Raw genomic sequence first — 21,033 nt, 5'->3', positions numbered from 1 at the left:
CCTCCCTTCTGCCTCTGTCTTTTATGTCTTTTCTAATACTATAATTTTTCATGCTCTCTCTATCCCTCGCCACGTCCGTGGTATCATTTTCTGTCTTTTCATTTCTAGCCTGCCTTAATCTTACCTTACCTCCAACAGAAAATGCCGTGGGCTTCATTCGTTTCTCGCCAAGACCTGCTTTAGTAAACTTTTATAACGTTCACTTTCTTTTCCCCCTGGTTCTGCAGACGTCTTGGCCATTGGGGACCCAAACCAGTCCACCATTCTGGTTGTGTCCATTGCAGGAGGGATTGTTCTCCTCATCTTCTTGGTGACCTGCTTCGTTGTTAGTGGAAGGTAAGGGAAAGACATGGGCACCCAAAAACCCAAACTTTTATATGAAAGTACAATTTAACAGTACAGCAAGTAAAATGAGACACAAGTAATGTGTATTCATTCTGTTTTATGGAACTAAAATCTGAAAAGTGTGGAGGTGTTTTATAGTTGACCTTGGTGAGATACATTTTAGAACCACCTTTTGCTGCGATTACATCATCAAATCTCTTGGTTTATGTCTTTAACTTTAAAATAAAATATATATATATTTTTTTTTACTTTAAGTAGTAGTTTTTACGCCACAGATTTGCAATTGCGATGGGATTCAGCTCTGAACTTTGACAATGCCACACAAACACATGAATATGCCTTGATCTCAGCAATTGCATTGTAGCTTTGGCTGTATATTTAGGGTCTTTGTCATGTCTCAAGTGTTTTACAGTCTCTAACTGGTTTACTTCCAATATGTTCCTGTTTAGCTTCATTGCTCACACTGACACATCATGATGCTGCCAAACAATATCATGAAGACTGAGAATCACCAAATAGGTCAAGGATTGAACAGTGGAGAAGTTAAAGCATGTTTTGAGAGCTGTTTGTTCCACCATTTGAAACTGGGAACATTAAGGGACAACTACAAAGACATTCTGCAGAAGGGACAATTATTAGTCATGAACTCCACAAATCTGGTCTTCAAAGTAGAGTGACAAGAAGAAAGTCATTGTAAAAAGAAAGCCATAAAAACTCCTGTTTGTAGTTTGCTAAAGCCCTTGAAGAAAAGGCATCAAACATGAAATGGGGTTTTATGGTGGTAGGAGATCAAAATTGTGTTTTATTTTTACTTGCATGCAAATTGCTGTGTGGGAGAAAACTCACACTGCATATAACCCTGAACAAACCATCCCCACAGTAAAACAAAATTTAAAAAATGGTGACATCAGCACCGACTTCTTTTCACTAAATATATTGCAGCTTTAATTTAACTGTAAAGTATGGAGTATTGCTTCAGCTTCGTAATAATGGACTATTATTGTTTGTTGACCTGGCAAATAAAATCCAAATTAATTGCGTAACTCAATGTAGAAATGTTCAAGAGGAGTGAACACTTTTGTGACACATTTTCACAGGAAGCTTTTTGAGGATCACTTCATTTTACTGCTAAGAGCAATCAGATGCCATGCTTGGCAATCTAAAGCTGCATTTACCTATTTATAATCTGATTTTCCCTCATATCCCTCTCAACATCAGTCTGTGGAGAGATTACACATAGGTGTGAAAAAGGAGGGCGTCCATCACTGACATTTACCAAAAAGTCTGATTAAAGGTTGGGCTCCGCTGAATGTGACAAACGTGGACTTCTTTGGTCACTCACTTTGAAGGTTAGACGGTTTGTTAATGCTCAGCCTCAATGGAGGCCAGAGAGGAGACATAGATGAGATGGAAAGAATGGAGAAGGGAAGGGGGGGGGGTAAAAAGAGCTCCGATCTCTAAGAGGTGACATGATGAAAGCATCAGGTGTTAGGTGAAAAAGCTCTTTGGAGAGGAAGTAACGGACCAGAGGGGACCTGTAACCACAACACCTGTAACCAAATGTTTATCCACCTTGCGCTCCGACTAGATTACCCGCATTTCAGGAATGACACACGGTTAAACACGCGCATGCTTATGTACACACACTAAAAACATTAGTATTGATTCATGTGATTGCTTATCAGGCTGAGTGCTCTATTCACTATTGACTCGAAGGGATGTAATCAGCAGAGACTGTTGAGGGTGCTGTGGAACACACACCCCTACACACACAGCACTTAGGGCACGCAAACGGGAACCCATCAACGTGTTTTTAATCAGACAGGGATTACAGGCTTGTTCACCCCCCAGCCCCCCCAAAAAACCAAAAAAAAAAAAAAAAATCAACCTGTGAAACATTTTGTGTTATGAACACATGTGATGACACAAACACACACTCATCTAATCAGATTTCACAGGCTGGGGAGGTGTTAACTAGGTTTTACGGACAGGTCGATGCCGTACCATCAATTTCAGGCCTTTCTCCTCCTCCTTCTTCTCCTCCCCTCTGTCTCTATCTTCCGTCCGATGAGAGGTTTGGACGCTCAGGAGGAAGATGCGGTGATGGCTGCTTTCTATTAAAGCACATCTGTCGAAATGTGTGCGCTCACAGGTGGGAGCGTGTGCCTTGTTTGTGACTTGAGTATAAAGATCAAAGCCGAATCGCGAGAGAGCCGACGAGTGCGTGTGCGAGAGTGTGTGCGCTTAAAGAAATTTGGTCAGGATGGACAGAAGGAAGCGAAAGGAAGAGACACAAGTGGAGAATAAACATATTAGAAAGCTGCTAGGATTGACGGATTGCAGCCGAGGGGGAAGGAGAGGTACATCTGAAGCATAATGGTGCCGCTGGAGAGCCACATTTTCAGATGATGTGAAAGATAGAGAGAAGGAGGTGGAGGCCTGGAGGAAATTGATGGAGGAAAGCGAAGAGCCAGGGGAAAGAAAGCGGAGGTGCAAGGAGCAGAAGATGAAAAGGCAGATTGCAAGTGTGTTTGAAACAGGGAGAGAAAAGGGTAAGAGGAGATGATGGGTGGGCGATTGTGCTGTTAGGTGCAATAGGACTGTCATCCTTGAAGCTGGTAGGAATTGGGGGTGGAGGGGAAAATATCTAAAACTAATCTCCTCTTGTGTCGTCTATTCCTCCCCGTTTTTTATCACTTCCCTCTTATCTGTCATTCAAATTCTCTCCACCCTCTCTGACATGCTTCCCCTTCTTCTCTTATTCCGACTCTCCAGCTTTCATTTCCTGTTTTGTTCTTGGAATTTGCATTTGGATGAATCTATCGACAATCACATGTACTCGCTGTGACCGGCTCAATATGAACAATGATTGGGCTGAAATTGACATTGAGAGGCAGCCAGGTTTTAATTGATTTTTCTACTAGGCGTTCGAAAGACCCCCGTCTCTTCCAAAATGCCAGCTGTTTCAATAATCATTAAACTGAATAAAAGTGCTGAGGGTTTTTTCTTTGTTCTTCTGGAGCAATAATTATGTATTTGATGGATACAGTTTATTACAAGAAATTCAAAATGCATTCAAATGTGAATTCATTCCAATAATGTTTCAAAGAAGGGACAAAGATTACACTGGAAGTGATATATTTCAAATGTGTATTTCTCAGAATTTTAATTATTAGAAAATCTAACTAATACAGATCAAAATTAAAGTTTGTTTGGAAAAGTGAATGTCATGAACAAAGACAAATTTAAAAGGGTTTTTTTTAGCAAAGAAATGTTAGGGTATGATGTGTTATACACAACCATGTAGAAGACCTCTACCTCCACAGTTGTCCAAACACCATTGACAAGGAAGATACGTTTTCTAAAGGTGCAGTGTCCAAGCATTTTAATGGAAAGTTAAGTAGAAAAAACAAGTGGAGTAAACGTTAAATAGTAAAATAGTGCCACAACACTCACTCCTTACCTGTGCTAAGGAGAAAAAGGTGTTTTACTGTTGCTAAGTGGTCCCAAATCCTTTTTTAGATTAAAGTAAATTTCCATTTTATTTGAAATGTTAGCCCTACGGTCTGAAGGAAAAGTGGAAAAGAATCCCAACAAATCCATGTTGTTTGAGGAACAGTGTGAGAAATCTCAGGGACACCATATCCAATGCAGACACATTGAAGACTGTCATTAAAGCAATCTGGGTTTCCTCAGCATTGACAAAAGCTGATCAGCTCCATGCCACACCGCATTGATGCAGTGATTTGTGCAGGAGTCCTTATCAAGTAAAAAATCTTCATAGTGTGGGTATGGACATGCTTTCAGTGAGCCGACACTTCTGTATTAAATGTCTTTTTTTATTGATCTTTCATTAGCTGCAAAACAAAATACTCAAAATTTACACCAAAAATATGTCACTCTTTTTGGAAAAAAAATTAGTTTAACTTTTCGAATTGTTACTGTCATTTCCTGTCCCATGTTCACCTTCAAACACTTTCACCATCGCTGCAGCGATGGTGCTGCAGCCTTCGCCGGCAGCATACTGAACAACTCTGCCACATAAACAAGCTGATTTGCAGGCGATTCTGTTCTCTCCTGTTCTCATTTAATAAAGTGCTGTTATGCTATTGTTACAGCGGGAGGGAAAACATGAAAAAACACCCAAAGCTACTCAGACGCAGCACGCTGCTGACAAATCACACCAGTTATTGCTGTGTGCATGCCATTATTGCTCAGCTCGGCGAGTCTGCGTTTGCAAGCATGTTTGGCTTGCATGTGAAGTTTTCTCTTTTGTCCTCCTGAGGTTGGCTTGGCAGGCTGGCAGGTGCAAACGATGGGGAGCGACTAGGAAACTGGCACTGCCATGGATTTAGCAGACGGCCTTTCACTCAAGAAGCATTCTCCCCCTTTGGTCTTCACTTTCTCCCACTCCTTGTTGAACATCTTACAGCTTCTGCCTCTGAGTGTCTTTGTCTGTGTGTCTCAGCATGTACAGGTTTGGGGCGTAGGTTTGTTTGGAATCTAATGATCCTACGGCCGATCAGACATCTCCTTTTCTGATTTGCTGTGGGCTTCGGTTACGCGCCAGATTCCTGTGTGTTTTTCTGCCTGTATCTTTTTAATGTGGGAGTTTTGGAGAAAAGTCAGCATAAATTTGTTCCGCCTTGACCGACGCACATTTTTTAAATTTTTTATCTACTTTGTTCCCTAAATTCTTTAGCTGGGGGATAGCTTTTGATTGAGCTGCAGATTATTCGGCAGGGTCAAGAACTGAAAAACACTGCAAAAGAAAAATTGCCCAAAATCTGATTCATGTTATTAGTTTTTTCAGACAAATTGATTTATAGTTGTGGTCAAAGGTTTACATACACTTGTAAAAAACATAATGTCATGGCTGTCTTGAGTTTCCAATAAGTTCTACAACTCTTATTTTTCTGTGATAGAGTGATCGGAACACATACCTGTGTGTCACAAAAAACAGTCATAAAGTTTGGTTCTTTCATAAATTTATTATGGGTCTGCTGAAAATGTCACCAAATCTGCTGGGTCAAAAATATACATACAGCAACATTAGTATTTGGTTGCATGTCCCTTGGCCATTTTCACGGCAACTTTTGGTAGCCATCCACAAGCTCCTGGCAAGCTTCAGGTCGAATGTTTGACCACTCTTCTTGACAGAATTGGTGCAGTTCAGCTAAATGTGATGGTTTTCTTGCATGAACCTGTTTCTTTAGCACTGTCCACATGTTCTCAATGGGGTTTAGGTCAGGACTTTGGGAAGGCCATTCTAAAACCTTAATTCTAGCCTGGTTTAGCCATTCCTTTACCACTTTTGATGTGTGTTTTGGGTCATTGTCCTGTTGGAACACCCAACTGCGCCCAAGACCCAACCTTTGGGCTGATGGTTTTAAGTTTTCCTGCAGAATTTGGAGGTAATCCTCCTTCTTCATTATCCCATTTACTTTCTGCAAAGAACCAGTTCCACTGGCAGCAAAACAGCCCCAGAGCATAATACTACCACCACCATGCTTGACAGTAGGCATGGTGTTCCTGGGATTAAAGGCCTCACCTTTTCTCCTCCAAACATATTGCTGGGTGTTGTGGCCAAACAGCTCAATTTTTGTTTCGTCTGACCACAGAACTTTCCTCCAGAAGGTTTTATCTTTGTCCATGTGATCAGCAGCAAACTTCAGCCGAGTCTTAAGGTGCCTTTTCTGTAGCAAGGGTTTCTTTCTTGCACGGCAGCCTCTCAGTCCATGGCGATGTAAAACATGCTTGACTGTGGAGACTGACACCTGTGTTCCATCAGCTTCCAAATCCTTGCAGACCTGCTTTTTGGTGATTCTTGGTTGACTCTTGACCATCCTGACCAATCTCCTCTCGGCAGCATGTGATAGCTTGCGTTTTCTTCCTGATCGTGGCAGTGACACAACTGTTCCATGCACTTTATACTTGCGAATAATTGTCTGCACAGTTGCTCTTGGGACCTGTAGCTGCTTTGAAATGCCTCCAAGTGACTTCCCTGACTTGTTCAAGTCAATAATTCGCTTTTTCAGATCCACACTGAGTTCCTTTGACTTTCCCATTGTAGCTTTTGTGGCTGAGTCTAATCACTGGGTCAAATGAGCCCTATTTAAATGGGCTCATGAGAAGTCAACAGCTGTAGTCAATCAGAATCACTTACAAGAAGTGAAGAGGCCATGACATGAAGCTAATTTGATTGACACAACTCTCTACATCACCAAAATTGACAATTTATGTTGCTATATGTATATTTTTGACCCAGCAGATTTGGTGACATTTTCAGCAGACCCATAATAAATTTATGAAAGAACCAAACTTTATGACTGTTTTTTGTGACAAACAGGTATGTGTTCCGATCACTCTATCACAGAAAAATAAGAGTTGTAGAACTTATTGGAAACTCAAGACAGCCATGACATTATGTTTTTTACAAGTGTATGTAAACTTTTGACCACAACTGTACATGTTGTACTATTTTTAAAAGAATAACATCCTTGAACTTTTCCAAAGGTTTCGTTTAATAACAAACTGCAAAAGTATTTCATTGGGATTTTATGTGATACATCCAAACAGTGTAACACAAAATTGTGAAGTAGAAGCAAAAGCACAGAGGATTTTTCTTGCAAATAAAAATTTGGACATTTAATTCAAAGGACACATCCAGAAGTTGCAGGACTGGAGAAATGCAATTTGAGACCAGCATTCTAGCCACCTAGGGCTCTGCTCTGGGGTTAGGTTGGGGGGAACCCTGCTTTCAGCAGGCAGTAGAGTCTTGCATACCCCAGCCACAGTCCCAGTTATAAAGCACTTTAGACAAACACTTCTGAATCTTTTCTAATTCTTCACATTGCCACAATTACACAAGCAAACACTGTGGGACGGAGGGAGGGGGTTGGAGGGGCTTGTCGTGGTCCTCTTTTGCTCGTGCCCCAAGAGGTGTGGGGACGACCTGGGGGCCTCTGACGGCAGCATTGGAGTGTCTGGGGTCTGTTGTAGGACGCTGCTTGTGTAAAGTAATCATTTCTGCCATACACTCTGACCACCCACCCACACACACAGATCCACATGCAAGTGTGTTAGAGTTATGCAATTAGAATACCGTCTTCATGTCTTTGTAGAACAAGTCTACAAAGACACGTAGGCAACACGTAGGCAACCATCCTCTCTATATGGTATGCCTGAAATGCCAAAGAGAGGATGCATAAAAAAAAGCTTCAGTGGAGAGTCTAAACATGACATCTGACTTCAGAGGTTTTCCCCTGCTGTACTACATAAAAATACATCAAAGTTGTGGTTGCAGGCCACTGTATCTATTATATAAAAACTTATTGAGACGTCCTTTCATTGGAGAACATGAAAACGGCTGAGGGAAAAACATACAAAGCAAAGTAAGTCATTCAAAGGCTGATTATAATAATGTCAGGCTTCTCAGTCTCTCTAATAGAGAGTGTCAACTGCTCTAGTTTCTCTACACATTAACAAGTCTTGTTCACGAACTTGTATGTTTGAGTGTCTAAGCTCTTTTACCTCAGCAGCAGCAGCTGCCATACAGCCCAGGGTTATTATTAAAAACTTCATGACACAAACAAGGAAAGGCAGACTGAAAAAGGGGAAGCTTGCTAATGAAAACATGCCTTTAAGAAGAGAGAGAGAGACATAGAGAGAGAGATATTCATTAGGAGGTGAAGGTAAAAATTTACCAATATATTTTGTTCCCTCTAGGTGGTGTTTGCTTGATAATAGCACTAATAATGACTTGGCAGCTAAAAAGATCCCATGTTTACAAATTCAGAAACAAAACAGGCCAGTGTTTAGAGTTGTGTGTGTGTGTGTGCACATTTACTTAATGATGGCAAGGTGCGTGTAATGTCATTAGCCAGATTTTGTGTGTGCTTGCTTGAACGATGGTGTTTTCAATTAATGCGGCTAAGCTGCAGGGTGTAGCTAAATACAGCTTTGTCTGCAGAATGCCTTGAAAGTAGCTAAGGAACAGCGCAATAATAGCAGGTGCAGAACTTTTTTCTCCACACATGCTCTATGCAAATGAGCAGCTGCTGCAGAAAAATGGATCAAATGTCCGGCAAACGTCACAGAAAAAATGAAAGTAATTTGTCTGCTTCTTGTAAACGCATTCAGAGACACACCAACGAGCGCAGATGGACTTGTTACTTGACCTAATCAAGAGCTTGTAGTAGCTTTAGAATCATTAGGTAAATTAGTTTCACACTGACTCCCATGCACAGATCAAATATAAAGATACACTTCAATTAATGATACAGATCGCATGTTCCTCCTTGCTTCCTTCTGTCTTCTGCCATTTGACCTTTCAACCAGGTTGTTAAAACTTCTACTACGCTACACCAATTACCGCAACGTAGCTCCTTTCTCTGGCCCCAGTCCTCTTCCTCCTTTCTTAGCTCTACCACTCTCTTTAATGAGCGGTTTCCAAATGAAATGTTTCCAAACAGGGTGTTAATGAAACATGGACAGATTTATTAGTCATAAGTCTCCAGCTAATCATTTCCCCTTCCTGATAATTAGGCTGAGCTGAGTAAATCTTTTTACACTGTGGTCAGAGAGTGCTGAACCGGAGCCAGGATGGAGCTGGAGAAGGCCGGGAAAAGAAAGCTCACTCACTTCTGATCGGCTCACTTGCATCACCCTGACTTTTTGTCACTTTTCCATTTTAATTTTCTTATGTGTAATTCTCCTCGGCTTCCACGTTCTGCCTTTTAGCACCCGAGCAGCAAACGTGCTTAGTTTTTTCAGGTGATGAAGGAGGCTTAATTTTTCCATGGAATAATGAGAATGTATTAAAGCCATTGATTTCATTCCTTGTAATTATTTTTGATTCAATGGCTTGATATTAAATGGAATAACCATTTTCATGAGTAATGATGAGAGCAGATACCCCCAGCAGGGCACAGGCTTGTTTGTGTGAGAAAGAGCGAGGCGAGAGCGATGGAGAAAGTAGGGTAGATGTGTCAGTTTATTGTGTCGTACTGGAGGGGTGACTAATGATTAACTGATTTAATTTTTTTTTTCAGTTATTTTGATTAGCAGCAAGAAAATAACGTAGACAGACAGGAAATGAAAGAGGGGGGCAGATTTTTAGAGGTGGGAAGAAAAGAGGGGAGGAAAGGAGAAGGTGAGGGCAGAAGGCAGAAAGAGGACAACAAAGGAGTTCTGATTTTAATAATCACAGGATTTGCCAGCCAACACAAGTCAGAGCTGGGGCGTGTTGTGTCTATCAGGTTAGACAAGAGACAAGTTGAGAGGGAAGCAAAATCAGCCTCAGAGCCCGAGGTCAACTGATGTTGAAATGAAAAATACAAGCAAAAGAGAAAAACAGCCAGCTATCTTTTGTGCTTCTTTAGCCATGCAGACTGAAGAATGAAATATATTAAACATTTTTTAAAATCCAATTCAATTTTGTATTTTAAATTGGCAGCAGGTTTCTGTTCTCTTTAGTAAAAATATTTAATACAAATACCATAGAGTTCCTGCCAAAGGTATTCAGATACAATATACTATTTCATACTACAACCACAAACCTCAGTGTGTTTTATTGTGGTTTTAAAGAACCAACAGAAACTCTATTCTCAATTAGTTTTAGGTTGGGACTTTAACTACGCCATTCCAGCACACAAATATGCTCAAGCAGTCTATTGTAGCTCTGGCAAAGCAGATTCACTTGCCCTGTTTTTTTTTTTGGTGTTTTTTTTTCCCAAATAGCTTGCCACCATCAGTGTTTGAATGTATGTGTGAATGTGTGAAAAACTGAATGTAGTGCGAAGCGCATCTGGGTCCTCTGGACTTGATAAAGCGCTATATAAGTACAGACCATGATAGGGTGGTGAGTTCTGGGCAATTTGCAGTGTTATCTTTCAGTCACACAAAAAGGCAGAAGGTTAATTTATGCAGATCTGATGAAACAATAATGCCAGATGACAGATTAGATGTGTTTCTACTGAAATAGCATCATGCACAGATTGAATGATCACTAGCTGCCTTGTCAAGATGACTGGTTGTACAAAGTTTTATTGAAGAGTATCAAAGGCAAGGGAGTTTAATACAAATGTGCACCACACTTTTCACTTTTTATGCATAAGCTGTCTATCATTTTCATTCACTTCACCTCAAACTCTATACTGTCTTAATTTTCACATATGCAAGAGCTAACAATATTGCTGGACCTTCATGGAGCTATCACTTGACTCTATCACTTGACAACGGAAACAGAAGTTCATTATCTACCCCGTGTTCACAAGGTTGACCTCACTGGGTCGAGATTTCTTCCCAGTGTCAAGTTAACTGAATAATCTCAATTGTGCTGTTGAGTAAATCTGGTGCTCGTCTTATGATGGACTGGCAAACTGCCCGGCATGTTTTCATGATTTCTGTGTAGTGCTCACTGGGACGAGATCCAGCAGCTTCCTGTTATCTTAAGCTGGAGTAAGTGGGAAGGAACATGGACTGAGAGGTGCAGTTTTATGAGGTGGAGTTAATGAAGGTGTAATTTTAAATGCTTGTTCAGTGGCTTGTTTCATCCTCCACAGTTTCTTGCAACAGTGACTGTAAAGGCACTGTACCTTCAATGCTCTAGAAATGTAATAGTGTCCTTCAGTTTTTGTTCCTAAACATTGAAATATTTTTACTTGAAAGCCACCCAGAAAGTAGAGCAGACTTGTAAAGAGAAAGGAAAAGGCTATGTCTTTTTTGTAATTTTACAAAGTCAAATAAAAAATGTATGGTGTTCATTTGTATTCATCCCTTTTACTCTGATACCCCTAAATAAAATCCACCGCAACAACTTGCCATCAGACATCACCTGTTTATATGAAAGCCCAAGAGGTTTGTTAGGAAATATTAGAGAATAAACAACATAATGAAAACCAAGGATCATGGATGAAGTTATGAAACAGTATCAAAAGCTTTAAACATAAAGCAACAGAGTAACTGACAATTTGTAGTATTGAATGTTTATTAAATATCAGAACGAGGAGACTTACAAAAATACCAGGAGGGGAAACGAGCACAGAGCAGTCACTGGGAAGAAATAAGGTAGGCGACAGTAGGATCCAACAGAGAACGACTGAGAGAGAGAGGGGCTTAGTACAGGCAAACCTGTTTACTGGATGAGAAACAGATGACTAATTGTAACTGGTTGCAGGTGTGAAGTAAGAGCAGGGAGCAAACAGGCAGGCTGAGGGTCGTTCTCTGCTAATGAACTTTAATGGAAGCTGAGGAGAAAGTATACATTGAATGGAAAGGGCTTCATACTAATACACTCAAAAGTACACCAAGAATACAAGAAACGTATGAATGAACAAACTACTGAGGCAAGAGTTAAGCTGAAATAAATCAACAAGGAAATATTCAAAGTACAGACAGACAAAAACCAAAGCAAATCATGACAAGTATGGTACAACTGCAAAGCAAACAAGACCTGGGGTGACTAAAGTGTGGCCTGGGAGTCATTTCTGTGAAATTGATAATGAATGTTCTTTTATTCTTTCCCTCCAGTCTAACTGAGCTTAACAAAAATAGCAAATAGCTGCAACAAAGATTGTATCAGGAAACTCAATTTAAGTGCTCCCACTTTACAGTCAATCATTCAGTACCCCAAGTTGGTGCATCACATGAACACATAATAAAATTTAGAGAGGCTTGTTGTTATATTGAGACAAAATGTTAAACAGTTTCAAGAACATAAATAGCTTTTAAAAAAACATAGTAGATGCAGGAAGTGTTTCTCAGAGAACCGATTCTTTACCATACTTTTTCTTCCTTCATTTATTCTTTCTCTTTTCGCTTTCCCTTTCCATGTCTGAGTTATGTACTGATTATGTTGTACTTGCCCTCTGTCCTTGTTAATACTCGATTTACACAGCTCGTATTTGACTTCTACATCCTTCTTTGTCTCACCCGTCCCTATTATTAAGATTTAACATTCCTGGTTTGTTTCTCTTCCTATTGTGCTATATTCCCTCTCGCACTTTTTCCCCCCTCTTCCTTTAAACTTGCAGCTCTTGTTGTCGCAGCACAAACACCGCCTTGCCTCACTTTCTGCCTGCATCTCTTATGGTACCCTTGGAGTTTCTATTCCTATAGCTGCCTCTCCACCTCTCCTTGCTCCTCCCTCCATCTGATTGCTTGTTAGTTGGTATACAGCCTCGAACCCCCATTGCGCGTTCCTTGCCTGTCATCACTCTCTTCCTCCATCTCCCTCTCTCCTCATCCCTTTTCCCAACCACTCATGTCCACTCTTTATAACAAATAGGAGGAAAAACAGTCGCACAGCTGCAAAAGGGCAGCAGATACAGCCTCTTTAAAGAGGATAAACAAATTGCAGCAAACATAAAAGGAGAATAGACTTGTTTTTGGGTGAGGGAATACTTTGCTTAAAGGGGAAACTTAAGAGAGATAAAGAGCAGTGAGACAGGATGGAAAAGAAAAGGAAAATGGAGGAGGGGCAACAGTAACGATAATATATGGATGGGGGCTTGCTAGTGGAATGACAAATGGGTCTCAAGTGACAGAGTATTATATTAAAAAGTAAATTGATATGCAAATGTGCAGTGTGTGGCTTTTGGAGGACAGGGATAGCCTGTTGTCCTCGCTGAAGTAGAACAGAGGCAGAGAGAAAGGTGAGAGCTGGGGTTCTGATAGCGATACAGCACTCCATTAATGTGTGTGTTTTTGTCTCATTGGTGCAAGAGTGTGTACTTTATATCAGGGTTGGATGTATAGCAAGTGTGGTGGGGGTGGGAGTTGTGAGTGTACTTGCAATGCAAAGCATGCTAAGTTTAGTGAAGCTGGGTGATGACTAAGTGGGGGCAATAATTTTTCCCCCTATTGTTGGTGGTGTTCATACCACACAACAGGAGAAAGATGGGTAGAAATAGAGGAAATTCAAGACTGTATGTATGCCGACACTGAAATTACTTTTCTGAATGGTGGTTTTGGTCTGTTTTGGAAGCAGTTGTGGATTCCTTCACCAATCAATACCCACAATTAACAATTAGCTGTGAGTATTACAACAAATGCTTAATGTTTATTAAGATTTCTATTAAGTAAAAGTTAAAATTCTCAAGACAAAATGAATCTTCAACGTGTAATACTTTATGACCAGTTATATGGTCAAAGCTTGAATGGTAAGCATAGCTAAATATTTAGCAGCTCAAAGGGTAACGTTAGCAGCAGTGAAAAAAACACACAGTGACACACAATCAGTACAACTCTTTCACATGATTTTACCAACTTTGTTTCATATTTAATTCTGTGGAAGAGGTTCAGTGAAGTTTGATCATGTTGTTATAGCCTAAAGTTCAAACTGGTAGTTGATAACGTTTGAGTCCTTCTCTAATCTAACTAACTGCTTGTTCTGTTTTCTACATTTCATAAAGATACTGAACCTATTTCTGACAAAACAGGACTGTGTAATTGAAATAAAAATTTTACTTCAGGCACATTTCAATCAGTGACGTGCGGTTAGGTGAAGCAAGTGAGGCACAGCCTCACCTGTCATAATGGAACATATAATGATAAAATAATTTATATTGCTATTGTCACCCCGTGGTTTATAATGCAAAATTTTTATTTTTTATTTAGCTTAACCAATTTTGATTATTTTTCTTCAAAATCGCTGTGTTTTCACATTTTCCCATTGAAATGCTCGGAAGTGCAACAGGGGAGGCAGCAGTGAGCCGAGCCTCACCTGGGATTGATCAACCTCTCAATAACTGCACTGGCTGCCATTGTATGAGAGCATGTTCCTCCTGTCTGTACGTCGCCAATAAAATGGTTAAAAAATATTTAATATATGAACTGATTTTCCATAATTTAGCTTATGTATATAATGTACAGTGTTTTTTGTCACCAACTGTGTGTGTAACGTGTTTCCTGTGCTGATGAGCGATCATAAACGGCAGAGAACAGATTCGAGGTGAGGCAGGCAGTTCTCTTGCCTCATGGCAGGGGGCGCTCATGATCCCAGACATTGTGACTCCACAGAGTAAGAGACAGTAACAGCGAGCTAGCCATGGAGCTAGCCATACAGTCAAGTGCAGCGATATATTTAAAGTTTTCTCCTCTTACCACAGCAATCACTTATTAATAATTGCAAAATAAACATTAAGCCTAAAACCATACCACTGCAACAGACAGAATGTTCTGCTCTTTATGTGGGAAATATTTCAGTGTTTTGTAGGGGCGTTGTTGTCAGTTGCTCTGGCAACAAGTCTGTGTGTAGCCTGGCCAATGCACAGAGCGAGAAAGACGTGGTTTTGAGTTGTACTTCAACGGTTTTTCCTAGCACAAAATTAATAATACCTACATTTCCAAGTTTGATTGAGTTAACGTAATTATTCTACCGCGACAGCGCGACTGTTCATGGCATGTAAAAGAATTGTCTCTTTGCCCTCCAGCGTTGTCCGCATGCACGAAATTTCCTAATGTAAACAATAACATGCAGGTGGTCTACATTTGTATGTCTGATTATGATTAAGTCAGTGCCTCGCCAGCATTGCGCCTCACCGCATGCCACTGATTTCAACAGCTGGGTAAAATCTGCTTTAATAACCATCATGAGGCTGTATGTATACTGTAAGACGACACTGAATTGAAAGACTCATATGCCAAAGTCAAAACATCAACGTAAGTTAACAAAGTGATTTTTAACTAGCTTAAGGTACTAAATAAGCTAAATAAATCTAATAAGGCTAATAATTAAACTTATTGGACTGATTTTTAGTAAGTCTCAAAACTCTTAAATGTAAATTGGAATGGGCTTACGAGAGTAGGACACGGTTTTAATTTTGATGTTCTGAAACTTGCTGAAACCTTGTGCGCAAGTAAGGAATAGAAATAGGAAAATAAGTACGTATGTTGGCAGAAAATGATCGCCATATTGTCCTCCTGAGTCCAATTCTAGTGTGTTTAACAGATGAACCAAAGATCAGTTAAAAGTATTAAATAGCTATTTGGAACGTATACACCCAGACGCAGCTGTCGAGGGAAACAAAAAAGCATGTCCGTGTCAGATTTTGCGCCATGTTTAAGACTGCTGCGTTAATGAGTCATGACACTTCTAACTGGAGAGGAGGAATGAGCCGCTCTCTAATTACTATGGAAATGTGTTCATTTCCCATCAGACACACATATACATATGCAGCCATGCACTCAGTGAGTCACGCACACACATTAACACACCCAGCAGTGGCGGAGGTAGAGGTGGGGGCTGTTTCCGACAGGTTTTGCAGAACATGTGCATGCATACGAGTGTGTGTGTGTCTTTGTGTATGACTTTGCCTCCCTTGGGGGTTCTCACAATCGGAGCAGAGGTGTCACCCATGTCCCCATTCCCCATATGTTTTAACACACATGGTCCAGAGCACTGAGTATATGAGAGTGGAAGTCAAGGGGGTAATGATAGTCCCTTAGTGTTCGGCTAGCTTGATCTCAGCTGATAACCAGGTGGGACCAAATGAGCCCTTCTTAAGAACATTATCCCCCCCCCGCCTCTTTATCCTCAGACACCAACCAGCAGTCTCCACCATTATGCACATGTGTCTGCGTGCGTGTGTGGGTGTGTGTATTCCCAATGCAGCTTATTGATGTTAGGGCTACAGCAGGCCTTCAGCTGTGTAAAGTAAACAGAAGAACTAAACATTAAATGAGTGAGTGCTGCTGAGCGTAGTAAGATCCCAGATTTTCCCTGTTTCTGCTCCACTATCTCATTTTCAGTCAGAGCAGGCTCCTCTGTCTCCTCCGTTTTCTTCTGTCCATCTTCATCTCATTTCTCCGCTCCTTTTCCTTATCAAATCTTTGTTCTCTGTCTCGTTCAGTCTCAGTTTTCGCTTCTGTCGTTTTCTCTGCTGATTTCTTAAATCACATACTGTGTGTGCCATAGATCCCCAGTTACCCCTGGTCCTGAGCCCAATTCACTTTATCTTCTTGAAGGACAGGTATACTGACTAGATGCTTTTCTCCCTGTAGCAGGAGACCTGCAACTTTAAACCATCTGTCTGCTGATACGTAAAACAAAATGACCTTTAAGAAATAAAGAATAAACCACCAAGTAAGCACTAATGGCAAACAAGCATCTTTCACGTCTACTCAGTTTATTTAAATAGTAACAATTCACAATACACTTGATCACAAAATAAGTCAATTCAATCCAATCATGCAGACAGATTCAAAGTCCAGTAAATACTTTTCAAATGCATTCTACTTATCAAACAATACTAAGTTTCGCTTATCATTCACATTAGTTAAAGAGTTTTCTATCCAAGGAAAATCAACAGATTTCATTGAATCACTGACTTGCAGCATTAACTCCGCCTGGATCATATAGCGATAGACAATTGTTTGTCTTGTGTCGTTGACTTGAGTGCAATTTGAGTCCAAACTTGAGTCATTATCCTTCTAATCTTGTTGCTCTTTTGTCATATTGTTAGTTTAAACAGTTTTCTGTTCCCTAAATAAAAAGAAGACAAGCAGCAGTAAACTAGTGCATGTTTTACATTCATGCTTTCTTCAGAATTAAAGCAGATCCCTAAATCTTTTTATTATTTTGCTAGCTGATTATGCCTCTTAGCAGTGTTTGACAGAGAAGCTGCAAAAAAGCCTAGAAAAAACACAACACACATCCTGGCAATGGATCCCCACTGCGAGGTCTGCAGAACAGTCTAAGTTAAACACATCCTCACAGATGCACTGCAGGATTTAGTTGATCAATTTGTCAGTATTTCTGTATTGATCTTTTGATTGACCCATGCCCAAAGGCGTGCACAAGTGTGCTGAAGCAGGTGTGTAACACACATTAGTGGGTGTATCTGATGATCGTGGTTAGACTGGTAAAACAAAAGATGTTTTTTTCAATACACAAATTTGTGGCACAAACATTCCTTCTTTTTAACCAAACATCACGAGTGCTAGGTCAGGGAAAGTTTTAACCAATGATTCAAGGAATGTATTACTTTATTTTTGTACTTTAAATCATTAAAAGTCATAAAAAGTCCCTTTTTTCATTTTTAACCAAAACAGCTAAAAACAAATAGCTTGAAGCCTTTTCTGCACTAATTCACACTGAAAGTGTCACGTAGGAAAAGAAAACCAGCAAAAATTTTAATCTTCATCCAGAATCCGTCAGTCAGCTTGCACTTTAATCATTACTTTACCATCCTTTGTAAAAATGTTTTTATTAGCTTTTAACTCATTAAGGAGTATTCTTTGATTTAGCTGCAATATGACCTCAACTGAAACCCAACTCAAATTGGCATCGATCATAAATTACTTTCCTGTCTTGAAGTCTTATTTCAGTTTTAAAACCTGAATAGAACAAGGACGTATGTACAACATGAAAATACTGATGTATGAAAAATATTTGTAGATTCTTGTTGGAAGCTTTATTCGTTAGTCTTTTGATCTATAGTTTGGGAAAATTATACATAAAACATGATGTAGTATTGCATCATCTGCAAACATTTAAGTGGATTTTCAATCTTATCAAACTGCTTTTGGCTGCAGAACTGTCATTACTTTCTAGGTTGAAAATGCAACCACGCATTTCTGTTTCAGACACTGTGGCTACATAAAGGCAAAGCAGGACCCCGATGAAGAAAAGATGCAATTCCAACATGGGCGAGGTAAAGACACAAATGCGTTCACACTCTCATGAATAAATGAAGGATTTGTTCCTTGGTGACATTCATCTTAAAACCAGACTTTACACCTACTTGAGATGAATCAGTTCCGTGCTGCATGTGGAGCTGGAAGTATCTGACCGAGGGAGGAAAAGCTTAATGTGAAAACGCTGGGTAACACAACTTGACTCTGTTTGTTTATTTGCATACAAGAGCACTACTTTCTTTGCTTGTCTTGTAGCTGATCATCATTGAGTTACAGAACGAGGCCCGGATCTCTGAGTGCGCAGACTTTGCAGCTCAATCAAAGTCATTGTTTTTCACAGAATCTTATATAAATGTCTTCTGGCAGAGTGCTGCTCCATATGGGCTCCTATTAAAATTATGACTCATTTTAGCACCATTGCTGATGAATTGTCTAATTGTGTTATTATGTGTTACATCATATGGAGAGCATCCACAATAAAGCTCCAGTTTCAACAAAATGGGATGACCTTGTTTGAAAAACACAGAATTCATGATTTGCAGTAGCAAAAAGCTTTTTCCTACGTGTGTAACATCAATCAGAAGTTTTATAAACCATGCTTTGGATGATTTTTATCTGGGAAGTAAGTAATGTCTATGTTTTTCTCTCGTTTTCCTCCAATGCAGTGAAGCTTCCAGGCAGCAGAACGTACATTCATCCTCACACCTACGAAGACCCAAACCAAGCTGTCCGAGACTTTGCCAAAGAGATAGATGCTTCCAACATTCGCATAGAAAGAGTCATTGGAGCTGGTGAGTTGGAACGGAAGAATTACTCAGAAATCTGTTCAACATTACAATCAATATGTACATGCTTTTTTACTTTGTGAGCACATACAGTCCCTTTCAGAACTGTCCACTGCCCAGACCTAAATTCAACTGAGAATTTGATGCAGGACTTTAGAGTTGCTGTATACACACACTTTCTATCCAATCTGACTGAATTTGAGTTGCTTTACAAAGAAAAATGGTCAAAGATTTCACCCTTTACATGCGTAAAACAAGTTGGGGCAAACCCTAATAGATTTTGATATCTTTCACTGTTATTGCAGTATTGTATTAGGGGGGCTGAATACCAGTTCACCTAGCAGTTTAAGCATTGTGTCTTATGAAGTATTTTTAAAACCATGGGCCATTACCATTACCTCTACAATTAGGCATTACTATGTGTAATTTTTTATTTTATTTTTTATTTTTTTGCCTGAAATGTCAATAAACAAATATTAGATTGTGGTTGTTATACGACAACCACAAACTAAAATGTTCTTTCATAAGTAATAATTTAAGGACTTTATGCATATGTACAATATTAAACAATTCATTTGAGATTTGATCTTTCTTTTGTGTGTTTGTGCAGGAGAGTTTGGGGAGGTGTGCAGCGGTCGCCTGCGTGTTCAGGGGAAGAGGGAGATCTACGTGGCCATCAAGAGCCTGAAGGCCGGATACTCTGACAAACAGAGGAGGGACTTTCTTTCTGAGGCATCCATCATGGGACAGTTCGACCATCCGAACATCATCAGACTGGAGGGTGTCGTCACAAAATGTGAGTGGACATGTTAAAAAAAAATCCCTTTGTCTTCAATATGCTTTCCTTTTTAATCAGATTTTGGTCGAATCATGCAAAGCTCTTAATTAATTCTTCTCCATATGAGTGGGTGTGGAAGTCTGTCTGTCACATACCTGTTTGAAACACAGCAGATGTGGCATTGATGTGAATAGGAGCTGACCCTGGATCAGATAAAAGCCCCATTACCATGGCAACACAGCGGTGACGCATGGCATGGCAGCGTGCACGTGATGTAACTGTCCACCACTCAAATGGCCACTTGTTTACTTCACATGATTGTGTTTGAGCAATTAGAGTGAGTGTGTGTGTTGCTGATGCAGGTGAGACAGACGCAGGCCTGGTTCAACAAGATAGCTGATTTGTTATCGCTGCTCTCTCCAGCCATCCTGCTTTCATGCCGCTATCTCGTACTCCTGCTTTCTCTCCCAGTCAGTGTCCATCTAATCGTCTCATTCAGTCTCTCATTTTCTCTCTGTGTCTCTTTCCGTCTAATTTTTCCGTTCTCACTTTATCGTTCTGTTTCTTCTGCAATTTCAAATCTAGACATGCTAACATATGAATGTCTTTGTCCTGTTTTGCATAATACTCAATATTGGCTCTACATCTCGCCCAGTTACAAGAAAACACTAAAAAAATGGATTTATAAATTGGTATTTCTGCCAACTGAAATCAGAAACAGCAAAAATTAAAGTTTCGTGTGATTCTTAGCAAGAAAAAGCAGCAAGTAATGAGAGATCTGAAATTATAGCCGTCATTTTGTGGCCCCCATTACACCCACCCCACATGATAGTCTTTGCAAAAAGCAAGCATGGGAGTTAAAATGAGAAATGTATTGTGTAGTAAATCTAAAAAGACAGCACCACTTTGTGTTCAGGCTTGGAATGCAACGAAGAACATTTCCTGAAGTACAACTTTAAAGGACCAGAGTTTAAAAAATCCTGCTATATAATTTTATTTTTCTTCCTCACTTCAAACCACAGAGTCATTCTTTCCATTCCAAGGCCTTTGAACACACAGCTACAATTACTACTTATTTTTTTATGAGAAATGCTTCTGGAGAGCTTTGTAAAAATGTCAAAGAAAGTTTCCACATTTTGACTGACATCACTAGCTAATGCTAATTTTAGCCATACACGTGTTCCAATGATGAAACATGCAGCACCCTCCACACTTTCCTGTACCAACCGACAATGGCCTATAATGCAAAACCAGACAATATTTTAATCTGATTTTTCCATCAGTAAATAATATGTTAACAATAAAAAAAACATGTTATATTATTATTACATTTGTGTAATATTTGTGTAATATTTAAAAATAAAACATTAAAATAACTTCCAAAAGAAATTCCATTTTGCTAATAAACCTCGGTGTATTTAATCGCATAAGGTCATATAAGATTGCTGAAGGAATGAACTTTGCTGCTGAATGTGAATAACATTT

General features: G+C 39.8%; 1 protein-coding gene across 3 annotated transcripts in view; it reads left to right on the top strand.

The window, feature by feature from the left end:
* The window catches only part of LOC114146535 (ephrin type-A receptor 3-like), a 102,752-nt gene that overhangs the window by 63,062 nt on the left and 18,657 nt on the right, over positions 1 to 21,033 (top strand). For all 3 annotated transcript variants that reach the window (XM_028020689.1, XM_028020688.1, XM_028020687.1), the window contains 4 exons: positions 228 to 336; positions 17,935 to 18,002; positions 18,651 to 18,776; positions 19,381 to 19,566. In XM_028020689.1, the coding sequence (XP_027876490.1) occupies positions 228 to 336; positions 17,935 to 18,002; positions 18,651 to 18,776; positions 19,381 to 19,566 (489 nt within the window). The remainder of the gene's footprint in view (positions 1 to 227; positions 337 to 17,934; positions 18,003 to 18,650; positions 18,777 to 19,380; positions 19,567 to 21,033) is intronic.

The sequence above is a fragment of the Xiphophorus couchianus genome, chromosome 6, assembly GCF_001444195.1.
Source record: "Xiphophorus couchianus chromosome 6, X_couchianus-1.0, whole genome shotgun sequence".
In the NCBI taxonomy this organism is placed as follows: Eukaryota; Metazoa; Chordata; class Actinopteri; order Cyprinodontiformes; family Poeciliidae; genus Xiphophorus; species Xiphophorus couchianus.
This window is presented reverse-complemented; position numbering and strand designations above follow the sequence as displayed.